Source organism: Symphalangus syndactylus, chromosome 7 (assembly GCF_028878055.3).
Source record: "Symphalangus syndactylus isolate Jambi chromosome 7, NHGRI_mSymSyn1-v2.1_pri, whole genome shotgun sequence".
Taxonomy (NCBI): Eukaryota; Metazoa; Chordata; class Mammalia; order Primates; family Hylobatidae; genus Symphalangus; species Symphalangus syndactylus.
In genome coordinates this window covers 132,063,696-132,090,082 of record NC_072429.2, presented here as the reverse complement: position 1 = coordinate 132,090,082, position 26,387 = coordinate 132,063,696, and the positions used below count along the sequence as shown (strand labels likewise).

General features: G+C 46.1%; 1 protein-coding gene across 1 annotated transcript in view; it reads right to left on the bottom strand.

The window, feature by feature from the left end:
- Nucleotides 1-8,932: 8,932 nt before the first annotated feature.
- TG (thyroglobulin) overlaps nt 8,933-26,387 on the bottom strand; it is a 275,016-nt gene continuing 257,561 nt past the window's right edge. The window contains exons 46-48 of the mRNA XM_055287302.1: nt 11,879-12,013; nt 10,182-10,372; nt 8,933-9,156 (exon numbers count right to left, since the gene is read on the bottom strand). Coding sequence (XP_055143277.1) covers nt 9,038-9,156; nt 10,182-10,372; nt 11,879-12,013 — 445 coding nt within the window. The 3' untranslated portion in view covers nt 8,933-9,037. The remainder of the gene's footprint in view (nt 9,157-10,181; nt 10,373-11,878; nt 12,014-26,387) is intronic.

The window sequence follows — 26,387 nt, the reverse complement described above, 5'->3', positions numbered from 1 at the left end:
CAGGTGTGCCCTCTGCCAGTGCTCACTTGTGTTCTTTTCACCAGGCCACACAGAGGGACCAGCAATTCCTCCAAGTCCATGATTCTATTTTTTTTGTTTGTTTGTTTTTGAGACAGAGTCTCACTCTGTCACTCAGGCTGGAGTACAGTGGCACAATCTTGGCTCACTGCAATCTCTACCTCCTGGGCTCAAGCAATCCTCCCACCTCAGCCTCCCGAGTAGCTGGGACCACAGATGTGCACCCCCATGCCTGGCTAATTTTTGTATTTTTTGGTAGAGATGGGGTTTCACCATACTTTCCAGGCTGGTCTCGAACTCCCAAGCTCAGGTGATCCACTGGCCTTGGCCTCCCAAAGTGCTAAAATTACAGCCGTGAGCCACCATGCCCAGCCCATGATTCTATTTTATTCCTGCAACAACTCTGTGCAGACAGCAATTTTCTTTCCCTATTTTACAGTTAAACAAACTGAGCCTCAGGAAGGCTGGAGTGCCTGGCCAAGGGGCACCATAAGGAACCACAGTAAGGAAGGACACCTGAAGGAGGGAGGAATGGAGGATTTGGAGCCTGACCCCAGAGCTTGGCCATTTTCGTGCTATGTTTTCCTTCTCCAGGACCAGATAGGTCCAGACACCAGGACTGATTTCTGAGGTCACACTGACTTTTCCATGCTAATAAAATAGGTAAGATCCATAGGTTTTCTTTCTGCCTAAAGGGGCTGACTTTTGCTTACTTTTCCTTGCTTCCTGTTTTTCTTCTTTTCAGATACCCTTTTCCCAGCTCTTCCACGGCTAGCTCCAGCTCCTCAATCAGACACACAGAGATGTCATCTCCTCAGTGAGGGAACCGGGCCCCTCCGTCCCCATCATGCCCTCCTATGGCCTGGCACACAATTGGACTCCATGAATGTTTGGCAACAGCTGGACTAGGACGGGGAGGAAGGGTTGTGAATTCGTTCAGATGGTAGGGAGACACAATGAGCTTCAGCTTGAATGAGAACGAGACAAGGAGGGTGGGAAAAATCCCAAAAGTTGGTGATCTTAGAAAAGGACCAGCAAAGGCCTGGGACAAACACAAGCCCCTGCATCATCTTTCAAAGCAGATGCAGCTCAGGTTGGGGGCAGAACACTGGCAGAGCCCAGACATTAGTCAGTTCCCCATGGGTGTTGGTTAGCTGCTCCCCTGCCTGTGTCCCCATTGCAGCCATCCTCTCTTTTTGAAAGGCCAGAATGCCACTCGCATAGGCATGATTAGGACAGGGAGTGCAGGGCACTGCCTTAGACCCAGGAATCTTGTTCTGGGCAGGAACCTGGGATCACTGCAGAGAGAAGGATGGACAGGGTCCCAGGAAGTACCCCTGGGAAGATGGGGAGCTGATGGGCAATTTGACATGGACTTCAGAAGGGATCCGGGGCTTTCCCAGCAAGTGGGGGAGGCAGCCACTAAGGCTGTGGAAACTCACCAGATGTTTGAAGACCTTAAGTGCTCCTCCTAGGCTCAGTACTGGTGCCTACAATGCCACCCCCACATCCCCGAATACTCTGCGCCAAGCTTGCTTATTATTTATTTATTTATTTGAGATAGAGTCTCACTCTGTCGCTCAGGCTGGAGTGCAGTGGCGTGATCTCGGCTCACTCAACCTCTGCCTCCTGGGTTTAAGCAATTGTCTGCCTCAGCCTCCTGAGTAGGTGGGATTACAGGCATCTGCTACTGCACCTGGCTAATTTTTTTTTTTTTTTTTTTTTTTTTGTATTTTTAGTAGCGCTGGGGTTTCACCATCTTAGCCAGGCTGGTCTTGAACTCCTGACCTCGTGATCCACTGCCTTGGCCTCCCAAAGTGCTGGGATTACAAGAATGAGCCACCGTGCCCTTCCACCAAGCTTATTTTTATTTGTCCTTTGCTTTTCAGCTTGGGGTCTCCTCTCTGGAGGACATCCACTAACATGACTTGGGTACCCTTCTTCTGCTCTTGAAGCCTCCCCTTTATTTTATCCCTATTATCACACGTATTCCACAGAATTGTGATTGGCTATTTCCTTGCCTGCATCTCCCTCTAGACTTGGGGCTCCTCAAGCATAGGGAGCTTTAATCATTGTACCTTCAGCACCAAACAAGGGGCCCGGTCCAAAGTGATGAATGAGCTCAACAGAAGTAGATTCTGGTCATGAAAATGTCTTCTAATTACTGTTCACCAATTTCTAATTATGCAGGGCATTTAATTCTCTTGCCTTTTAAGAACCCCACAATACTGTTAGGAGAGGAATTAGTTATCTACATTTTCCAGGTGAAGCTAATGCCCAGATTGGTGAAGGGGTTTGTTCTGAATCATCCAGTTGGTGAGTTGCTGAGTCAAGACTCAGAGGCCTGTCAGGCTCCAAATATCCATGTTCTTTCCTTTATATCCAAAGCCTTAAAGCAGTGATATCACAAACCTGGACAAGACCATCAGGACGTTATAAAAATATGCAAATTCCTTGAAGATATGATAAAGACACAGAATTCAAGGAATTGAGAGAGCAAAAAAGGAAGGAAGGAAAGGAGGGAGAGACAGAAGGAGGTAAGAAAAACAATTATAAAGTCTAGATAGAACAATAAGATGCACCATAATATTACATATATTATATAATATTACAATTTGATCTTCAGGTAAACAATGTTCCTCTTTAAATGCCCAGGGGTTATAACATGTACTAAGAGAATACAAACTATGATTTTAACCATGCTGCTTGGCCTGTAAACTATATATGTAACATTGGCAGAGCCCAGGTTCTATTCAGTTCCCCATAGGTGTTGGTTAGGATAACAGTACATATATATAGCCTTAATACGGCAAATAAGGTTAACTGGCCTTCGGCTGTTGGAACTGACCTGTGAAACAAAGCTCAGAAGGCTGATTTGAGACTGCAGGACAAAGTAAATCTAAGAGTGTGGATGTTAAAGAGAAGGGGTGTTAAGGGATGAGGCCAAAGAGGGAAGAAGGAGGGGTGGGGGTATAAGCATGGTGCCATAGCTTGAATGTCCCCTCCAAAATTCATGTGGAAATTTAATTGCCAATGTAATAGTATTGAGAGGTGGAGCCTTTAAGAAGCCTTCATAGTAGCCCTCATGAATGGATTAATGCTGTTGTCATGGGAATTATCCTGAGAGGGGGCTCCTGATAAATGGATAAGTTTGGCCCCATTTCTCTGTTTCTCAAACTCGCTTCTGCCTTCTGCTAGATGCCAGTGCCATGCTGTTGAGCTTTCCAGTCTCCAGAACCACAAGCCAAATAAATTTCTGTTCTTTATAAATTACCTAGTCTGTGGTATTCTGTTATGGCAGCAGAAAATGGACTAAGACAGATGTAGGTATGCTCATCATTTATGTAGAAAGGCAGGAAATAATTAGAAAATGTATGGAATGCAAAAGAGAATTTTTTTTTTTTTAGAATTAAAAAGAAATCTCAAGAAGGAATAAAAAAGTACTGTTAGAAGTATAGGAGGTGGGTGGTATAAGTGAGTTAAACCCTCATTTTTCTCCGAAAGGAATAAATAGGTCTATATAAAGCTGATAAATCACAAACAGAGGTAACCTCACACTATCTAGACTTCTGGAGTGACTGAACTAAGATGGGAACTGTTAGAAGAAGTTGCTTCTGGAAAATAGATTTATGGCAGACAGGAGGACCACATAAGACATTTCCTATGTAGAAGTATTGTTTATTTGAACCTTTAGGTTTGAATGTTATATTACATCTATTTATTCTAAAAAATTTGGTAACAGGAATCTGCATTTTTAATCAGCTGCTCAGGAAATTTTTATGCTCTCAGCCCTGTCTTGGAACCATTGCCTATGGCTTTGGATGGCCTGGGAGGGGCTGTTCTTGTCTTCCCAGCTTCAGTGAGGACCTGGGGAATCTCTGAGCTTCGGGCATTTCTGCTGCCTTTGTAAAGGGGCTTGGAAGCTGGGGAACCTTGCAGGGTTACTTCACAACTTCCCTTTGAAAAGATCACTTGCTTCATCTTCCTGTACTTCTTGGTTGCTTCTAACTCAGGAGGAAGTTGATTCAGTCTCATGAGTGAGCTCCCAGATAATTTCTTCATTTCGTTTCTTAATTCATGCCTTACAGATTGTGAATATCACTCTGGTTCTCAATGCGAGGTGATGTCTCATTCACCTCCTGACTTTTGGTTGACCCTAAGCTTGATGTGGGTGTACTGGGACCTTCCTGTCCTTTAAAGATGGAGAAAAGAGATTATGACACCTTTACAGTTGCCCTGATGCACACTCATGTTAGCCCATTGCAGTTGGGAATGGGTTATGCAATCCCATGTGACTTCAAGAGGAATCTCTGCAACGCATGAGAAAGAGCATGAAAGATGCAGCGGGAGTCCAGAGCCCAGAGTTCTGAAGCCTGGTCTGAGAGGGCTGACCGTGGGGCCTGGGGCATTACCTTCCCCTACTTGTCTTAATAGGAACTCTGGTCTCCTGCAGCTCACACACCCTAGCTATTGTAGATTGTCTCTTCCACTACAGGTTTCTGAAGGTCGTTCCAGGGTAGGACTGTGATCGCCTGGCCTCTGGGTCCCTTCTATTTCCCATCTTTACCTTTCTCATGCATTGGCACATAGCAAGTGCCTCAAATCCATGGTTAACTTCAAGATATTCGTGAACAGCACTTTGCTGTTTTCTGTTCACATACATTCACACCCTTAATCACCAGGGTGAATCTGCAAAGTAGGCATTATTATTCTAACAGGATGTTAAAATGGGGTGTTTTCAAAGGCTGAGAACAAAATAGCAGGCGTCATCCGGTGGTGCTAGACCATAAGTGCAGGGCTTGCAAAGGGGCGGTCAAAAACCAGTTCACCAACATTAGCCCATCACTAAACTCTAATGTGAAGGAATATGAACAATTTGTTTTCAGGGCCAATGCTGGTGAATTTAAGGGGTGTTTGTATTATACCAGGGTAGACTTTTTATTATCAGAAAAATCATGAGCTAGGTATATGAGGTTTGGTCCAAGGGCAGGATAAAATATACATCTGTACAAGTATAGTGATGCACTAGTTTTCTATGGCTGCTACAACAAATTTTCACAAATTTATGTGCTTAAAACAACACAAATATACTGTCTTACCATTCTGTTGGTCACAAATTCAACATGAATCTCAAATGGGTGAAAATTAAGGTGTCCACAGGGTGCAATCCTTTCTGGAGCCTCTAAGGGTGAATAATTTTCCTTTCCTTTTCCACCTTCTAGAGGACACCTATATTCCTAGCTTCATGGTCTCCTTTCTCTATTCCAAAGCCAGCAAGATCAGGCCAAATTCTTCTCATGCTGCCATCTCTCTGGTCCTCTTTTCTGCCTCCCTCTTCTACTTTTAAGGACCCTGTGATTACATCAGCATCATCTGTGTAATTCCAGATATTTTAAAGTCAGTTGATTAGGAACCTTAACTCCATCTGCAACTTTAATTTCCTCCAGTCTTAGTTATCCCATCTACCACAAATGGAGAAGGGTGGGAAAGAAATAACATTGCTTCCAGCTTGCACCTTGCTAAGCATTGCTCACCCAATGTAATTGAATCTATTCTACAGGTGAGGAAACTGCAGATCAGGGAGATTAGGAGTGGTGTCCGCTCTTGACTATGCATTGCAATCCCTTAATGCCTGGCCCCATCCTCCAGGGATTCTGATCTAATTGATCTGGGATATGGTCTCAGCGTTGGGAGGCGGTGAAAGTTCCCAGGTGATTCCAATGAACGGTCAAGGATGGATACCACTGGGCCAAGGAATTACTCCAATTCATCCAAACACCTGGACAAACATGGTACTACAGCCCAGCCTATCTCACTTCAAAGTCCCACTAAGGGGCTGGTGGAGGAGAAACCTCCTACCCTTTTCCTGGAGGGAATTTTCACTTTAACTAAAAACAGACTGATTAAAACCAAAGGAACAGAGATCCAGGGGTAGAATATCAAGCACTGAATTCCTGATGGCAACACAAAAACAAGCTTTCCTTTCTTAAAGAAAAATGAGACAGTGTTCAGAGGACAGAATCTCATATAGGGCATGAGACCTTGATAAATTACACTGCTTTTATTTTATTTCTCTCATTATTAGGGCCAGACTATAGAGAGGGCTATGCCAGAAGGAACTTCTAGATACCTGAAGCCTCATTCCAAAACCCACAGAGGCCCCTTCCTCTTCCTCCTCTTAGAGAGTCTGATTTGAGGCCTTTCCCATAGCACTGCATCAGCCCAGCCTCCACCCCTCCTGGACATGCTGTCCAGTCCCCAAGCCCTGGGTCCCATAGTGGTTTACATTGTGAACCCTCCAAAAGATACATCTAAGTCCTAACCCTCAGTGCCTGTTGATGTGAACTTGTTTAGAATTAGGGTCTTTGCACATGTAATTAAATTAGGGATCTTGGGATAAGATCATTTTGGATTTAGGGTGGCCCAAATCCAATGACTGGTGTCCTTCTAAGAGAAAAGAGAGGGAAGTTGATGCACAGAGAAGAAGGCCAGTGATGACAGAGGAAGGGATCAGAAGGCAGTAATGAGCTAAGAAACACCACTGGCCACCAGCAGCCACTGGAAGGTGGGAGAGAGGCCTGGGCTGGATCCTCCTTCAGAGTCTTGGAGGGGGAATGGCCCCAGTAACACCTCAATCCAGGGCCTCTAGTGTCCAGAACTATGAAATAATACATTTCTGTCATTTCAAGCCACTCAGTTTGTGAAAATTTTGACAGTAGCCACAGATAACTAATACAGGTCTCATCCATCCCCCAGTCTGGATACCACAGGAGACCCAAACACAGTGAGAATGCAGAGCACTACCTCCTGGAGCCATGTCTCCTGCCCTTGTCTGAGCCCCCAGATCCTGGAGTCTTACCCTGGATTAAGGGTACACCAAGGAAGCACCAGGGCCATGACACCTGATTCTGGGAACTCGAGAGCACCTCCAAATATGGCACATGATTTTCAACCCACACTGCACTAAAGGAGTAAAAAGGTGCTTGAGGCCAACTCCAACCCTGGGCCATGCCAGGAGAGCCCCAAGGATGGGGAAATGGCCCCAACTCTCATAGTCTTGGGGGCATCCATTGTCTACCCAATAACTGTCTCCCCATTCATTGCTGCTAACTGCACCCCAGCTTTGTTGGGACAGCAATATATCCTGCTCTGGAGGATAAGTCATGCCTGGTATAATTGGATCACAGAAGGCCCTTTCATCCCTCATTGCCAGTGGTGGTTTAAAAGGGAGCACATGGTCAGGCGCGGTGGCTCACATCTGTAATCTCAGCACTTTGAGGTGGGGAGATCACTTGAGGGCAGGACTTTGAGACCAGCCTGACCCACATGGTGAAACTCTGTCTCTACTAAAAATACAAAAAAAAAAAAAAAAATTAGCTTAGCCAGGCATGGTTGTACATGCTTGTAATCCCAGCTACTTGGGATTCCTTGAAGCCGGAGAATCCTTGAACCTGGGAGGCAGAGGTTGTGGTGAGCCAAGATCGTGCCATTGCACTCCAGCCTGGGCGACAAGAGTGAAACTCCGTCAAAAAAAAAAAAAAAAAAAAAAAAAAGAAAGAAAGAAAGAAAAAGGAGCACATGACTTAGTTCTAGCCAAAAAGATGTAAGGGGAATTCTGCCGAGAACCTCTGGGAAAAAATGTTTCCTCTGAAAAAAGAAAGCAGCACTGGAGGGGAAAGGCCTTTACCTCCTTCCCCATTTGCCTTCAGCATGAAATGCCGTTGGGGATTGTGTGTGATGTCTGGAGCTGTGGCAGCCATAATGTCAATGAATTGAAACACCATTCATGTGCTGAAGATGGCAAAGAGGATGGTTGGAAAGAGTCTGGGTCCTTAATGACATCACTGAGACACTGACCAACCCTGGGACCATCTACCTATCGAGTTTCCTTTGGTTAAGGCCTTTTAGTTCAGTAGTTAGGTGCTTTCGCTGAACCGTCCTAACAGAGGCTATAATGCAGGTTGGAGGCTAGTCAGGGCTTTCAGTGCTATCAGTAGGTTTTGTAGGACACACAACGTGGCCCTAGGCCTGTATTTTATAGTCCATACAGTGCATGGAAACAGAGAAATGGGAAAACCTGAGTTGGACTCTGATTCTCCTCCTCTTCACCATGTGAATTCATGTATAGTGTAAGTCTTTCTGAGCCTCACCTTCCACATTTGCAAGATAAGACAACAATCTCAGCCTACAAATCATCATTAATTTGCTCTGAACTCAAATAACATGATGGGTGTGAATGCATTTGATGGCATGCCATCTAAATGAACAAGACTGTTAACCAGCTCCACTAGCTTTTACTTTGGGTGAAGTGTGTGTCCATGTGTGTGTGAAAGGGGGTGGAGAGACAGAACGTTTTAACCAGAATATTTGCCTTAAACGTGTGTCCCTTAGGAGGGTGAACATTGCTTATCTGGGAATCCAAATCATCCCAAAGTTGGGGCAATTCTATCACCTTGCACCAACCCCCTCTCACATTTAATCAAGTTCCATCAGTTCTACTTCCTCCAGGGCCTGTGGCTCTGTTTCTTGCCCCAGCTCCATCCTCACTGTCTTGCTTCAGAGTGCATTGCTTCTTGCTGGACCATTGCACCCGTTCCAGTTGGTCTTCTACTTCCACTCTGGAACCTTTGTGAGTGAGTCTTTTCTACCACTCAAGTGGGACTATGCCACCTGGGGCCTGCTCTTGATGGATCCCCATTTTTTGTGTCATTGTTTGCCCAGCATTCTCTCCTTCTGGAGGAGCAAAGTCCTTATTTCTCCAGCACCCAGCACAGGGCCTGGTGCATAACAGATGCTCATAAACATTTGTTGAATGGAAACAGCAGCCTGGGATTCAAACCTTAGAAAGATTATTAAGATATAGTTGGTGTTACCCATGAATTGCCTTGGATTCACATATTAGAGTCAACAATGCTTCACTGCATGTAGATACTTTATTGAAGGTAAGTGGCTATTTTAGAGAAAAAGATGACCATAGTGGGCAGCCTCGGGTGAGGTTTTTGGGGAGCTCAGGGGCTGGTCACTTGCTGTAGCTCTTAGAGCCTGGTTCCTGGAGGCTTAGAAGATCTTCTCTTAGCCCAGATCCAGCCGTCAACTCCCCCTCTTGACTCTCTGCTGACTGCCCTCCCTTGGCTCCATCTGAAACAGAGGGGCAAGGAAGGTTGGTCCAAGCCAGATTAGGACTTCTCTTCTCTGGTCCCTTCCTTTTGTCCCAAAGAGACCCCAGCCTCCAGTTGGCATTTCTTGCTAATGCCCTTTAGAGGGAACTTTCCACTGGCTGAGGTGCCAGATTCATCTCCTGGCTATAGGGACATGCTAAGGGTACGATGGTACTTGGATTCGTTGTCAGCAGACAGACACTTGGCCTTGGAAGCTAAAAGCAGCGTTGAAAATCTAAACTATAGCTGGACAAGATCCCTTCCCTGTTTAATGGCCCACTCCAATTTCTCTGTACCTAAAAAACTCCTGTCATTCTAAAAACCACAGCCCAGCATCACCTCTCCTGAGGACCCTTCCCAGAGCCTCCAGGGAGGAGTGAGTCCTCCTTCCTCTGGGCTCCTGCTCACTCAGACACAGGTTTCCATCATGGCCCCAGGAAAGCTGAGGGCCATCCCCTAGGTTGTGTCACTCACACCCACTATTCCAAAGCTTCCTAAGGGCCTTGTGTTTACTGTCTATTCCCAGCGCCTTTGTTATGATTTATTTTCTCTCCTTAACATCTCTGCAACAGGAAGAGGTAGAAATTCCCACTTTTCCCCTGGCTAGAGTTACCTCTCCAAGATTTTCTATCTAGGCCTTCAAGGGCTGTGAGGATGAGATTCAAGACACTCCCTTCTCTTCCCATACCAATGTTCTAGGCTGGAAGCCTTGATGTTGGTTCACCATTCTACCCCCCACAGACCTTCTCTCCTAGCCACCCCACTGCCCTCTTCCTGTGCCTCTCTTTCTTTTCCTTCCAGCCCTACATCAGAACAGGAGGCCCTTGGCAACGTGGAGCTCCCCCGACCATGAACAACTCACAGGAAGGGGCTGTGCCATTGGCACACATTGTGCAATTGGTGACCCCTTGGCTCCAATGCACGCAGCACAGGTCTCATGCAGCGAGCACAGCAGATGCTGAGATCAACACCCAGCTCCCTCCACTTGTCCCAGGGCTTTGCTACCTGCAGATGCCTTCAGAGACGAGATGTACTTGGACCAGAAGGAGCAATCGGCTTTCTTCAGGCCCTGTCGATTGGGGAGCAGCTCACTGAATTCCTTGTAGTTCTCTCCACCAGCATGGGGTACAAAGTCAGGCCAGGGGGTTGCAAATGTGGATACTTTCCGTGAGAACTCATAAGGGTAGTTGGGATTTCTGGGAAAATGAGAAGAAAGAAATATCCATGAGGGAAATTTGTCTTTCCTTTCATCACCTGAATCACTTCCCATTTGCACTTGGTATCCAAGGGACAATTCATGTATCTGTAGGTGTCAAGGCTGCATGTGAACTCCCCAAATCTGGCTTCTGGGGTTGTGATCTTGACTGCACTGCAAAGCTAAGCCATTTCTGGGTGAGGAAAGGTGTTGAGGTCATGAACTGGTAGCATTACCCAGGACCTAGCGCTGCCCTTCTGTCTTTGTGAATGTTCAGGAGATCACTGTGCTCTTCTCTTTCTTGATGTCCTCAGATCTAGACACCATAGCTAGCCTTTGGAATGTCCTTGTTTGTCCAAAGCCTGGGCAGGAGGGTGAATCTGTAGGCCAGCTCCCCCATAAAGGGGATATCACACCTGTTCGGATAAAGGCTCCTTCCCACATTTGCTGCCCAGGCCCATCTTCTGGCATGTCCTGCCATGTAGCCCAAACACCAGCCCTGCAGCCACCTGGCATTTCCCAGATAAGGTGTGTCCTCTCATCCCCGCTGCATTTGCCCAGACCTCCTTCCTGGAAGCGTCTTCTTCTTTGCTTATATAAATATTCTATTTATCCCCCAAGGCCCAGCTTAAATGTGACTTCCTCAGTGAAATATTTTCAAAACCCTAATTAGAAGAAATGTGATTTTCTGCTCAACTCCCATAACAAACTGCATAAAACTTTATTTTCTCCTGCTTTGAATTATGGTTCATTTTTATGTTTTTAGACTATTAGTAACTCGTAGCTGGGTCATGACTTTTGCACCTTTTTATCTTTCCAGGGAACCTAGCACAGTTCTAGGTAATCAACTCACATCAGGCAAAAAGATAAAAGGAAACAGGTAAACTACCATGAAGAGGAAAGAGCAGGAACCAACTCTGCAGGTGGGGACAGCGAGTATACTTCATTGGACTGGAGTACAGGCAGGCGAGGAAGAGGAAGAGCCTCAAGGTGAATAAAGGAGAGCCCTGAGCATTTCAACTTAAGCTGAAAACCCAAGGCACTGGTATTCCCCTCTGTGGAGAGAGAGTGGCTCTCCTCCAAGTGGTTTTCCCTCCAGGGGACATTTGACATGCTTCGTTCTCAAAACTGGGCTGAGGTGGGCACCACTGGCATCTGGTGGACATCTAGAGGCCAAGGATGCTGTTAAACATCCAACAATGCACAGGACGCAGCCAAGATTTATCCAGCCCCCAATGTCAATAGCGCTAAGGTTTGAGAAACCCTGATCTAGAGTCATTGAATGCAGCTGGTATAATTAGAGCTTTTCTTCTGGAAGATTAATGTATGCAAAAGCAATTTTGGCTAGGAGAGGGTGACTGAGACAGGAAGGCCAGTGGCTGGTGATTATAATGTCTATGGAGGAAAGGATGAGTCCATCGATGCAAATTGGGTCTTTGTGTTCTGCTTGAAGGAAGGGGGAGGAAAAGCACAGTGATAGAATTCTGAACAAGTGGCCCAAAATTACCCCGATCTGATGAAGTGGGAAAAGTACTGCATGATTTTCAGCGACAGGCTCTTCTCCTCCAGAGAAAACTGCCCCTCGTAGGCTGGGTAGAAGGGAAGCCCAAAGGCAAACTGAACATCCGCCAGCAACTCCAGGCTGAGAAAACAGAGGAAAAGCAGCAGCAAAAGGTCAAGAAAAAGTAAACTACTCAAAAACACAAACAAACAAACAAAAATATTTCTTCTAAAACCAAGACTTTCCCTTCTTTACATCATATCTAAGGATCCTGTTTAGTGCCTAGTTGAGTAGAGATTTGGCTTGGCCTAAATTTAGTCCAGTGGCCCCCTGGGGGCAGATCCATGGCACGTCTATTGCTAAAGTGAGACCAACACTGAACACTTAAGTCTCTGGAAATAATGCCTGCGAGAAACCTCCCAACACAATGATTTTTGGGTCATATTCGAACTATGATACTTATGGTATCACTGGATATTGGTGTTCTTCTAGTCACTGAAAAAGCAATAATAAAAGTAGCTTGTATTTGAGCCCATTCTCTGCACTAGCCCATGTTCATATACAACTCACACTCTTATGACTCTTCAAGGACATTTATCCATGAAGCCCAGCCCAGCACAGTACCTGGCAAGTAGGAGTTATTCAATAAATACATGCTAGACTGGATTAAATATCTAGGAAGCAGCATCCTGGTGGGAATAATGACTTGGAAGCCAGTCCAGTGGTGTGAATGTCCCGGGCTGGAGCTGGTGCTGAGGAGCCCGGTACATGGGCCATGGAGTGGAGTGAGCATTGGGAACCAGGGAGAGTGGCAGAGTGGAACAGGCAGGATGGATTTCACCACTGCATAGTAAAGAATCGGGCTTTGCCCAAAGAGAGGTCTGGACTTTGCCTTTGGCTTCTGGAAGGTGAGTCATACCCCACTGCCAGTCTTGTTGAAGCTGTCTTGTGTCTCAATCACCACACTCCCTCTGCGGCAGCCACAGAGAAGCCAGGAGGCCCGGGGTAATAGGGGCCCCTTCCTCTTTCTTCCTCCAGGGATATCTGGCCGACTTTCTCCCACTGGGGCCTAGTCCTTCTCCTCACAGTGGGATGAAAGGTTCAACAGCCTGTTTCTCGGGAGGCCTTTCTGGAAAACTGGCTGTATTAATTCTCTGTTGCTGCCCTAAGAAATTACCACAAACTCAGTGGCTTAAAACAACACAAATTACTATCTGACAGTGTCTGGAGTTTAGTCTTAGTGGACTAAAATCAAAGAGTGAGTGGGCTGCGTTCCTTCTGAAAGCTCTGGGGAGAATACTTCTCTTGACCATTCAGATTCGTGGCAGGATTCAGTTCCTTGAGGTAGAGGATTCAGTTCCTTGAGGTAGAGGACCCAGGCCCCCGTTTTCCTGCTGGCTACAAACCGAGGGCCATTCCCAGTCACTAGAGGCTGCCGATCAGAACCGCCCTCCTCCATCCTCAGAGTGGCCAAGTCCTTCCGATGCTGCATTTCTTTGGAACACTCCCCTGCTTAAAGCACTCATGTGACTAAATCAAGCCTAGCAGGATAAGCTCCCATCTCAAGGTCTTGAACCTTAGTCACACCTGCAAAGTTCCTTTGCCATGGAAGGTAACATATTCACAGGTTTCAGGGTTCAGGACTTGGACATTTTGTGGGAGCATAACTGCTACCACAACAGCCTGGTCTACTGTTTCCTCCAGAGGAAGCTGCATTCCAAGTATTCTAGTGAACAGAAATAAACTTTATTTTTTATTTTTATTTTTTGAGACGGAGTCTTGCTCTGTCGCCCAGGCTGGAGTGCAGTGGTGCTATCTCGGCTCACTGCAAGCTCCACCTCCCGGGTTCACGCCATTCTCCTGCCTCAGCCTCTCCAAGTAGCTGGGACTACAGGCGCCCGCCACCACGCCCGGCTAATTTTTTTTTTGTATTTTTAGTAGAGACGGGGTTTCACCATGGTCTTGATCTCCTGACCTCGTGATCCGCCCACCTCGGCCTCCCAAAGTGCTGGGATTACAGGCTTGAGCCACCGTGCCCGGCCCAGAAATAAACTTTAAAGGCCAGAGTGCTCTGTTGAAACCCCAGCTCAGTCACTGACTAGTGTGCAATCTTGGACAAGCTGTCTAATGTCTCTGGGTCTGAGTGTCCTCCTCTGTAAAATGGTGACACAATTATGCTTATTTCAGATGCTGAACGAGGTTTAGCAATAAAACATTTTTAATCTCTCTGACCCAGTTTCTGGCTCATTTCCTTTTTGATTAACTGAGAGAGACATCTGAAAGCTTAAGCGTGGGAGTCCCTAACTTGTGGGAGGTTGGGGAGGTCTCACTGCAGGGTTTTGGAGATCCACAAGTTCCCTAAAATTACACATAAAATGCTGTGAAGTATATAGGTGGATCTCTCTTGAGAGATGTTTCATGTCCTCAATCACATTCTCAAGAAAGTCATGTGCTGATAAATATTTAATAATCAGGTGGGCGTGATGGCTCATGGCTATAATCCCAGGACTTTGGGAGGCCAAGGCAGGTGGATTGCTTGAGCTCAGGAGTTCAAAACCAGCCTGGGCAACATGACAAAATCCCATCTCTACAAAAAATACAAAAATTAGCTGGATGTGGTGCCGTGTGCCTATAGTCCCAGCTACTTGGGGGGCAGTGAGGCAGGAGGATCACTTGAGCCCAGGAGGTCGAGGCTGCAGTGAGCCACGATTGTACCACTGCATGCCAGTCTGGGTGACAAAGTGATACTCTGTCTCAAAAAAAGAAAAACATTTAATAATTGACCCCCTGGGGGAAAGGAATCCTATTTGTAATATTTGCCAATTTTTACAGTGTAAATACTCCCACCTTAGCCAATTTCAAAGTGATGTCATTAAGCATGGTGCTGGGAAGCAATGTGTATCACCGGCTCTCATGAACTTGTATGATCCGGCTCCGGGCCACCACTGTCTGCGACCTTAGAAAGGCCACAGAGCACTGCTTTGGGGGAAAGGCCTGGCATTCCAGCCCATCCCATCTGTTTAATTTGAGAGCCTGTTGTGTATGAGGATTTCTGCTTTGTTTTTTCCTTAGCCGAGCTGATGTCTATCAGGATACAGGAGTTATTCTGAGCAGTTTAAGGGACATCTGGAGGAGGCACAAACAGTGGAGCCTCTGAAGAGGGAATCTGGGAGTCGAGGACCACGAGCGAATCTGGGCACTGGCTGGGGGTCCCAGGACCCTGTGGAGGAAGAAAAGGGGATTTGGATTCAGCAGCAACAGAGGAAGATCCAGAAGAACATGCCAGGGTCTGACAAGGTAAAAGGAGAGACTCAACTGAGTGGCCCCGGTGCTCGCAGACTTGGAGTAGGCAGTTCATGTGTGCTCGTGTGGCTTCGTTGCTCCGCGCTGTGTCTGATCACTGAAAAATCATAGGCCCAAACCCGTGGCAGCTGTGTCAGTATATGGTCAGCCTAGAGGCATTTAGCTTTCACTTGTCGTCTGCTGTTTTTGGCAATCACACTGCAGTGGAACTTGCCCCTTATCTGACAGCTGCTCATTCTATGCCCAGGGCCAGATCTGAATCTTCTCCTTGTCACATGGAGAGGCAGACTTTGGGCTTGGGAAAGCTACCTGCCCAAGCTGGGCAAGCTCTGTTCAAGTCCCACTTCCACTGCTGAATCTCTGAGCCTTGGTTTTCCTATCAGTAAATCATCTCTGTTCAGCCTCCCATATGGTATATTGGATGCTCATAGATCAAGTGGGTGTAAATTCCTTTAAAAACTATAAGTTGCCACCCAAGGAAGAGTTAAGGTTGCTGAAGTTGATAAGCTTACATTTAACCAGACTGTGGAAAGAACTGACCAGCCACAGAGCTCTGCGGATGACTCTGTGTGTGTGCGTGTGTGTGTGTGTGTGTGTGTGTGTGTGTGTGTATGTGTGTGTATGCTTTTTGTTTCAGTTTCAGGATTTGAATGCCGTCCAGTGAGGACGGTGGCAAATTAGAAAAGGGGTGTTGGGACTAAGAGCCTACTCCACCCACAGTTGCCGAATGCCTACTGTGCACTGTCCTCTGGATGGATGCTGAGGCTCAAAAGGTGGCCGTTCTGCTGAGGAGCTTACATTCTAACAAGAAAGTGCGATCAGCCACTGCTTTTCAAAAATGAAACGTTGTGAGTTGTACGATAGGTAGGTATCTATCAAGTGATAGAATTACTTACCAACTACCATAAGAAGAGAGAGAAATGAAATACCATTTATTCCAGGCAAGAAAATGGAAAGGAGTTTATGGAAACCGAGAGAGAGGAGGCCGCGGTGGACTTGTGCTTGGACAGATGAGTAGGGTTAGTGAGTGGACGAGGCGAGGAAGGGCATGTGGGTAGCGACTCAACACTTGTGCCATCACGGAGTGGGCTCTGTGCTCTGCATGGAGCAAGGAATGACACGGGATATGGCTGAGTACAAGGTGAGCCAGGGCAGGTGGGGGCTGGTGCAGGTGGCAGAAAACAGTCCCCAAGGCGCTGGCCTCACAGGTCCTGCTGAGAAGGGCAATTGGAACTTTTTCTAGTCCAGAAAAATCCAAAGTCTGAAAACCACTAAACTGCATGCTTGCTAAGGTCTACTGGACTCTAATTCTTTGAAAGGTGTGACAGCCTAGACCAGAAGAATTGACGGTCATGTTTTAAAAGGGCTGGAAACCCTGGAGGTTTCTTAGCAAATGAGTTGTAAGTTGCATTTCTTTTGGAAGGATTACTAGAGGTATGTGGGAAAAAAGACTAGAACTGAGAACTCCTAGGGTCACTACAACTGTCCAGGAAAGACAGAACCTTTTCACATAATGTCCCCAAGCTTACCTGTCTGCCACACTGCTCATCATTAATCCTGCTGGTGCTGCTGAGGAGCTGCAGGGAGGCTAAGCCTGCATCCCAGCGAGCCAAAAGCCTCATTTCAGAGACGATCCATTGCACAAGTTCTCAGCTTCCAGGATCAGGAGCCATAATCCATGAAAGTTTGGGCTTATCAGGAAACAGGATGATGGAGGTACACATCCATCCAAAGAGATGCACCTGGCAGTGGATTCAGCTGGGGAGGTGGGCTGAGCCTGGGTTCCCCTTATGATGAGGTGAGGGTGTGAGGAAGGATCTTTCTTGACAGAAATAAATAAGATACTGTTTTGCATGGAGAAGCCGTTCTGCTGATAATGTTGTGAAGAAGCCTGTGCTGGAGATGGCACAGCACAGATGGGCATTCCGGCCCATCTGAATGGACTGATTTGAGAGCCTGTGCTTTCAGGGATTTCGGTCCCTGCTGTTCTGTCTGTCTGCAGGAAGTCTGTTGACCTCATCCCCATAAAATATACTTCCTTTTTTATCCCCAGCCAGCATCTCTCTCGATAGCTTCCTCCAAAGGAAATTAGGGAACAGGGAGGAATGAAAGTCCCTTTGCTTCCCAGGCTTTTTTTTTTTTATAGAAGCTGAAGAAGTGTTAAACAACTTATGACTAGAAGCTTATAAGTGTGCCTCTCTTTGGGCAAATCTAATATGCAAAAGTTCAGATTCTGCATGTGAATTAATCAGGAAGTAATTATTTGCTTTCCAAATGGCTTGTGTTTTACAAGAGAATTTGCTATGCAATCCTTTAAAAATAAGCTCCCTAATGTACGCTAAATAGTGCAGTCCCACCACCGGCCCCAAAGGAGATATTTGTTGTAGTCCCCTAACTTCCTAAAGCTCAGCAGAGCTGTATGATATGTTGTTTCACAGTAGACTCGAAGCTTTCAACTATCTTGCTAGATTAACCTGAACATTTTATTCCCTCCATAAAGTACGATAACTGTTGCCCACAAAAAAATGAACTTTCCAGGCCCCAAAAATGCATCCTCAATAACTGTGTTGTGTGCTTACCAAGACCCAACTGTTTAAGTCATTGTATTTGTCATTGTGATTTTATATCTAGTTGAATCTATTGAATGCCACGAAGATACTCCATTTTCATGGATCCCAGACTGGAAATAATAGATCATGCACTATGTTTATGGTTTTGCAAGAAGTTCAAAGGCAGAACTCCAAACAGCATTTTCCAGCTTAACCCTCTGATCCTGCACCAAAGAATGGCCAGGGGATGCAGATTTATGTGTTTAAAGTTAAAATAAAATAGTTAAGGCATCACACCTATCTTACTCATTTTCACAAGTTCTCTTCTTAATCGACTTTTCTGACTGACCATCACATTAGATAACAGGGTTGATATTCTACATTCTATTATTTTTTAAAAAGATAACTGATGTTTCAGTGAGCCGTTCTGGATATGAATGAAAAGACCATTATGCATTATATGTATTTTCTTTAAAATCTGCAATGCCTTCTCATCACACTCAAATAAAATACTATCTCTCTGCTAGCCCCAGCTTACAAACTCCTATGTGAACTACAAGACCCATTCTTTTTCCCTCTGCAACTTCAACCACTCCCCTCCTCTTCAACAGGCCCCAATTCAAGTGCCACAATTCAAATGTCCTAGCGCACACTCAGTCTCATGATGAATTTCCATGGAAACCATGAACTCCACAGCTGGCGCAGCCCCCAGGCATCTTAAGATGAGAGGCTTCCACGTCCTCTCTGAAGTGGCTACAGCTCCTCATGCAATGTCTGGTGCCAGAAACCATTTCAGTCATGGTTACTTTCTTCCAAGGACCTGTTGATCTCCAATTTGGATACTTGCAGCATAATACATGAAGCAGCATTAGTAATGCCCCAGTTCCCTGGCCTTCTTCTTTATCCTCAAATATGCCAGGCCCTTTCTCTCCTTAGGGCCTTGGCCTTTGATGATCTTTCTTTTGGGATTTCTCACTTCTACGTGAGGATCACACACCTTCTTATTTCTCGGTTCTCAGCTCAAATGTCACCTTTACACAAGGTTATTTTCTTATTACTGACCATGGCACCGTAGTGGACCTCCTTCCTAGTGCTGTTATCTGAACATATGCTGCATGTTGATGTGTGTATTGTCTATTCTTTACAAACTATTCCTAGATACCCATCAGCCCCACCGGCAACTACAGTCTTTGTCCCAAGAAGGCAACTCTTCTCTGCCTTGCAGATTTCTCATTTCTAGGACCTGGAAGGGGATCTGCAGCATAGACGGCGTTAGGTAAATCTCTGTCAAACCAATGTTGAAGAAGATATATAGTGCAAACCCTATTATGTCAAGGAGTTGGAGTGATCAGTTTCCGAAAATGATTTATTTTCATCTACACTGGGAAATAATCCCACAGGATGTAGCCAGCCTGATGGATTCAGTTCAATAATCTATCCACTTCGCATTTTCTTTGGTTTGTTAATTCCAACAAACTCATCAAGACAGTCAACTAAAAAGATAATATTTTGAATCTGGAATGTTAAAAGCCTCTGGAATGCACAGCAGTGTCTAGAATGCAAGTGCAGTGGTGTACAAAATGCCTTGAGTCTAGAATTTACAGCTTTGTTTTCCAGGGTTGGGACAACTTATCAAGGAGTAACATTATTGTCTCTTTAGTCATTTTTAATGTTTTGTTTTTCTCTCTCAGAGCCTCAATTTTTCTAAAAGGAAAATAACCCTAGCTACCTAACACTGAACATCTGCAATGTGCCAGATGTTTAATGTACATGATCTTGAATATTCATATTATGAAGTAGATGTAGCTATACCTATTTTATAGGTGAAGAAATTGAGGTAAAGGGATTTGTTTAAATGCAAACAGCTAATAAATGGTAGATATGGGATTAAAACTCTAGGTGATTTAATCTCAAAGGATGTGCTGTTTCACTAGATTGGGCTGCCTCTGCCAAAATGAAAGACCAGTCTAACTTCCTCTATGGGGCGTGAGTAGATGTTTAATACCAAGAGCCATACCCCAGCCGCCACTCTTCCATTCAAAGAAAAGTTAAATGTGGTCTTGTTGAAACATCTTCCACACCACCGGGATGTAGGAATGACATCCCAGCACCCTGGAGGCCAAGGCCTTCAGAGCAAAGACCCAGATGCAGCACACAATTCAAGTGCCATAGCACACACTCACCCTCATGATGAATTTCCATGGAAACCATGAACTCCACAGCTGGCCCAGCCCCCAGGCATCTTAAGATGAGAGGCTTCCATGTCCTCTCTGAAGTGGCTACAGCTCCTCATGCAATGTCTGGTACCAGAAACCACTTCACTTGTGGTTGCTTTCTTCCAAGGACCTGTTGATCTCCAATTTGGATTTTTCCAGCATAATACATGAAGCAGCATTAGTAATGCTTACCTAATCAGTGTTCACTCTCTGCCAGGCAGTTAGGCCCATAGGCGAGGCTGTCTGTGTGCCTTGTCTTCTTTAATCCTGACACACTTCATAGTAAGCATAAGTGCTATTACTAGCTCCACTGCACAGATAAGAAAACCAACTCTTAAAGAGGCACACAGAAAGTGGCAGAGCCCTCGAAAGACAGGAAACAGCAGAGAGCAAACCAGTGCTCTCTTCTACACTTGCTGGGGCCCAGAGCACAGACCAGGGCTGGGGGTGCGGGCCCCAAACCTGGCCACAGGGTCTGAGTCCTTTGTTCATGAGCAGCAGAGGACACAGATGGGGCAATTCCTGGGAATGATACCTGGACCTTCAAAGGCCAGTGTGTCCTTTGAAAGGGGCTGTTTAGAGAGGAGGACATCACCGGTGAGTCAAAGAGATGGAAATACCAGAGACCAGCAGGGAGGGAAGGGTCCAGCAGAATAGCAGGTGGCATCTTGAAAGGTACCTGGGCAAGTGACAGGAGGCATTGGAGAGAACGCAGAGGCATTAGGGAGAATGCCCAGGGCCTCAGACTTGGGAGAGACAGCAGGCCAGAGCCCCTCTGCATGTGAACCTGGAGGCCTGTTGGCCTTCTAGGTCAGCTTTGTCACAAAGAAGCACTGAAGCCACCCCTCTGTTTCTCTGGCACACTCCATCTGCTTGAGGGGGTTCCAAGGGGCCAGGGACAGCATCCTGGCAGGGGACATCCTACATTGATTCAGGGGCAGTGTCTGGGAGAGGGGTTGCTAATTCCTTTCAGGTACTGTTAGTAATAACTTCAGTTCTAATAGATTCCAGCAGTGGTTCTCAACCAGCAAGGATTGTGTCCCCAGGGAACACGTGACAATGTCTGGAGGCATTTGTGGTTGGCACAGCTTAGGGGGACCGGGGCTGCTGGCATCAGGTGGGTAGAAGCCAAGGGGGGGTTCTAAACATCCTTCAATGCACAGCACAGCCTCCCACAACAAAGGGTTATCCGGCCTCAAACGTCAACAGTGCCCAAGTTGAGAAGCCCTGGATTACGGGCCATGCTGGAAATCCCACTTCCCAAAACAGAGGGCTCCAGAGACAGACCATGGGAGAAACTGGCTCAAAGTTTCTTCAATGAGCAGAGATGAACAGCAGAAAGCTGGTGAGTTTTTTCCTCTCATCAGTAGCCTTGGAAATCAAAGCTGCCAGGTATTGTACACACAGATCCACATACATGCATACACTCACATGCAGACACATTCACACAACCCAGATGCTGGCTCTGGGCTAAACACCATGCAGGCAGTGTCCCCCAAACCCTCCCACAGCCCTATGGAACAGGACCTGTTACTCTCTCCAGATATAGGCGAGGCTACATGGAGGCTAAGAGTGGTTAAGTGACTTGCCCAAGGCCACACAGATAGTAAGTGGACTTGGCCATTGTAGGCACTCAATAGGGTTTAGGATAAAGTTGGAGCAATTGAAAGAAAGGTGGACAGAGGGCAGGGAACAGGGCATGGGTCCAGACTGCCACTCACTGGCTCAGGGACGGGGAAATAATCTGCTCACATCCCTGGGCTTTTGTTTCTTTACATGTAAAATGAGTCTATCTTGAGGTGGCCATTATTCAGCCTACCTTAGGGGCATTGGTAATTGTAAAGATAAATGATGCATGTTTATAAGAGTTCCCTTGCCTTGCTAAGTAACACAGGGTAAAGCCCTGTTATGGGTTGGATAACTTATGTTCCAGATACAGTCAATGCCAACCCTAAGAGGAAAAATTATTAGCCTTATTTTGTAGGTAAGGATATTGAAGATCAGAGAGACAAAGAAAACTACCTATGATGGCACAGCGGGGTATATGGTGTGGCTGGACCCCCACCTCTAAAATGAGGCTGTCTACGGTCTCATCTTCTATATTCTATGATTCTTTGAATCTGAATCTGAAACTGGAACCTTCTTCTCACACTAGAAATTTTGATTTCCCTGTCTCCTCTCCATCTGTTATGCCTATTCTTTCCCCATAGAAGTTTGCCCTCAATTTCAGGAATGAAAATCTCATCTATAATCCAGGTGCACAGTAAGAAAACCACACTATTCTGTGATCAGTTTACAATAGTCTATAAGAAAGCAATAATTCATTGTACTTTTTTTCACTAGCTGTTGCCAGGAAAGCTAATATATGCTAACAGAAACGGAGGTACGAGACAGATGGCTGAAAATGTAACACACGTATATTTTAAGTATGTAGATTTGAGCCAGAAATAAAATGAGAGATGCGACAGCTCCAGGGCAGAGAGAGAGAGAGAGAGATGTCTTTTTGGGACAATAAGATGAAGTTGCCAAAAATCAAATGAGTTAGTTTCTGTGAGTCATTCATTGATTCAATTATCTACTACATAGATGGCACCATATGTGATAGTGATGGAGAGAGGAGACATCTACGCAGGGGGTTGTCAAGAATGTGTTCTGATGGCCAAGAAGAACAGAATACTCTTGGCACTATTTGCCTGTCTCTGTTTTATGCAAAATTAATGATCGTCACAACCTTTGAGGTGGGTCCTATTATTATACCCATTTGCCAGATGAAGAAATTGAGTCACCAAAGAGGTTACATGACTTGCCTTAGGTCACTGAGCTGATAAGAATCAAGGATATGTTTTTCACCAAACTAGTAGATGCCAGCGTCTCTGCTTTTGACCAGGGCATTATTTTGCCTCCATAAGAATAGCAATACCGCTACTATAAAATGTTTCAGTGGATCTGCGTGTCTCTTTCCTCCAAAAATGATAGAACTGAGAACTAAATGATGCCTTTAGGTGACTGGGTCCAGTAGTTTTTCATACTTTCTAAATTGAATAACCTTGAAATGTTACTCAAAGCTCAGTCTGTGACATAGGGAGAAAGGGGCTGGGAGGCTCAGACCTGCCCCCTCCTGAAAGAGGCTCAGGATCCAGGCTGCCGAGAACCCAGTGAAGAATCAGTGCTTCAGACCTCTCCGGCCTCCCTACTCCCACTTCACAGGTGGCAAAACTGAGCCCCATAGAGCCTAAACACTAAAGTAGAAAGGACTCATTCCTGACCATCTATCCTTCAGTATGATTTCCTGAGCACCTACTAAGTCCTCATCTGTGCCAGGAGGGTCACTGGGCTCTGAGGTGCAGAGAGCCATGGAGCCACGGGAGGCAGTTATGAGGGCCTCTGCATGAACATGGCTTGGATTCATGGGAGGTTCCCTGGGTCAGCGCAGTGGAGCCCTGTCTTTAGGGACAGGCGGACACTACTCAGCAACAGAGAAACCCACACTGGCCGTGGGAGTCTGAGATTGCGATTCTACTCTGTTAGGATTGCTCCTCTGAGGACCACCCCAATCCAAGGTCCAAAATAGACCACTTTGGGCCATTGCCATTCAAGAGCTTGCTTGGCAGGCTCAGTTATTTTAGAGAAAGGCAGTGTGACGGGTTGAACTGTGTCTCCCTCAAAAAGATATGTTGGGGTCCTTACCCCTAGTACCCCAGAATGGGACCTTATTTAGAGATAGGATCTTTATAGAGGTCATCAAGTAAAACTGAGGTCATTACTGTGGGCCCTAACCAATACAGGTGGTGGGGACCTTGGATTCAGAGGCTGACGTGCACGAAGAAAGAGGATGTAAAGAAACACCAGACGAAGAACACAGACATCTACGAGCCAAGAATCGCCTTAGGCCACCAGGGACTAAGACAGAGGCCGGAACGCATCCTTCCCTAGCGCCTACAGGGAGAGTATGCTCCTGTTGACACCTTGAATTCATCCTCGTGGCTTCCAGAACTTGAGACAATACATTTCTATTGCTCTAAGCTGCCCAGTTTTGGTGGCACTTTGTTACAGCAGCCTATGAAAGTGATCCAGGTAGGGCCCAAGAACTATTGATTCTGACAGCAATGATATGAATGCTTTCATTTTGTTTTGCTTTGATTGTTTTCACCCTCATGTAAAAGACTCATTTCTTTTTTTTTTTTTTTTTTTTTTGCCACTGTAAATTCTGGGGTCCGACGGTATGTGCATATTTGTAAGGCTTTTAACGAACTTGCTGTGGGAGAGTTACACCTTTCATTGTAATCTCTGCCTTACATGCGAAGAAGGCAGAGAACCAGACAAAAGAGTCAGTGGATTGAGGGTGGATTCCTGAGAGCCCTGGTGAGGAGGACACTGCCAAGGCTGATTCTAGGAACATTTCCCCTGCTGGGCCTCCCTCGCCATGGGTGGCCATAGACCACCGGATTAGGAGGGCACCTCCATCTCCACCCAAACCACATGGCTCTCGTCATCATTCCTTCTCTCCCTCAATGCCTCTTTCCCAGAATCCTGGCCTGCCACTCATTTTTCTTCTTACAACCTGGAGGAAGTTGGTTGAATCTGTAGGTCAGGCTGAAATTATAGTTCTAAGCAGAGAGACCGCGTGTTGGAGTGGAAAGAGTTCTGAGGCTCAGAGAAGCCGCGGGTGGGGTGCTGCTAACTAAGCAGCTGCTTGTACTCGAGGGAATCGTGTTGAACTCCTTGAACCTCAGACTCTGTTATGTTCTGAATATTTATGTCCCTCCAGAATTCATAGGCCAAAATGGAATCCCCAGTGTGTTCGTATTAAGAGACAGGGCCTTTGGGGAGTAACTAGGTCATGAGGGTGGAACCTTATGAATGGAGTTAGTGCTCTCATAAAAGAGACCTTAGGGAACATGCTTGTCCCCTTTGCCATGAGAGAATGCAGAAAGAAAGTGCCACCTGTGAAGCAGACAGCGAGCCCCCAACTAGACACCAAATCTTCCCATGCCTTGATCTTGGACTTCCAGCCTCTGGAACTGTGAGCAATGAGTTTATGTTGTTTATAAATTATCCAGGCTAAGATATATTTCCTATGACAGGCTGAATAGACTAAGACACATTTCATATCCGTAAAACAGAGGTAACCATTTCAACCCTGCAGAGCTCACAAGGATTCTGGACATTTTTTTGTGGCGTGCTATAAAAACAGAAGAGTCTGGAGAAAGCGGGTGAATAATGGGTGCTCCAGGGAAATGAGAACACTTTGGGGACTGCATGAGTTTCCTGCAGCTACTGTAGCAAATCACCATAAACTTACTGGTTTAAAACCGTTGAAACTTTTTTCTCTCATAGTCCTGAAGGCCAGAAGCCCAAAACCAGTTTGAGCCAAAACCAAGGTGACAGCAGGGCCACACTCCCTCCCCGTGCTCTCCCAGTTTCTGGCTGCTACTGGCATTCCTTCCCTGTGGCCACATCACTCCAGTCTCTGCCTCTGTGGTCACATTGCCTTCTCTCTTCTGTAGACAGCACTTCTCCCTCTGGCTCTCACCTATAAGGATACTTATGATTGCGTTCAGGGCCCTCGAACGATAATCCAGGATTATCTCCCCATGCCAAGATCCTTAACTAAATCACATCTGCCCAGGTTCTGTTTCCTTATAAGGTAATGCTCCAGGTTCCAGGGATTGGGTCCTGATATCTTTCGGGGGCCACTATTCAGCTAAGGTATTTTACTATGGCAGCTCGAATAGACTGAGACACACTTCCTCTGTAAAACAGAGGTGGCCATTTCAACCCCGCAAAATTGGGCTCTGAACTTTTTTTGTGGAGTGCTATAAAAATGCAAGAGTCTGGGCCAGGTGCGGTGGCTCATGCCTGTAATCCCAGCACTCTGAGAAGCCAAGGCAGGTCCATCACTTGAGGTCAAGAATTCGAGACCAGCCTGGCCAACATGGTGAAACCCCATCTCTACTAAAAATACGAAAATTAGCCGGGAGTCATGGTGCATGCCTGTAATCCCAGCTACTGGGGAGGCCGAAGCGGGAGAATTGCTTGAATCAGGGAGGTGGAGGTTGCAGTGAGCCGAGATTACGCCACCGCACTTCAGCCTGGGCAACAGAGGGAGACCTCGTCAAAAAAAAAAAAAGGAAGAGTCTGTTTGGGGAAAGCAGGTAACTAATGAGTGCTTAGGAGAAATGAGAGCACCCTTTCCTTCCCGTAGTGGCAGTGAGGTCACTTGGAGAGCATTACTGGGGAATGGGAGGAAGGTGGCCAAATCACTCGCTATGTCAATTATAGGGCAGGTAATAAAGTAGTCCCTGGTGAAAGGAGGACATGGGAAGGAGTCTATCTTGAGGTGGCCATTATTCAGCCTACCTTAGGGGCATTGCTAATTGTAAAGATAAATGATGCATGTTTATAAGAGTTCCCTTGCCTTGCTAAGTAACACAGGGTAAAGCCCTG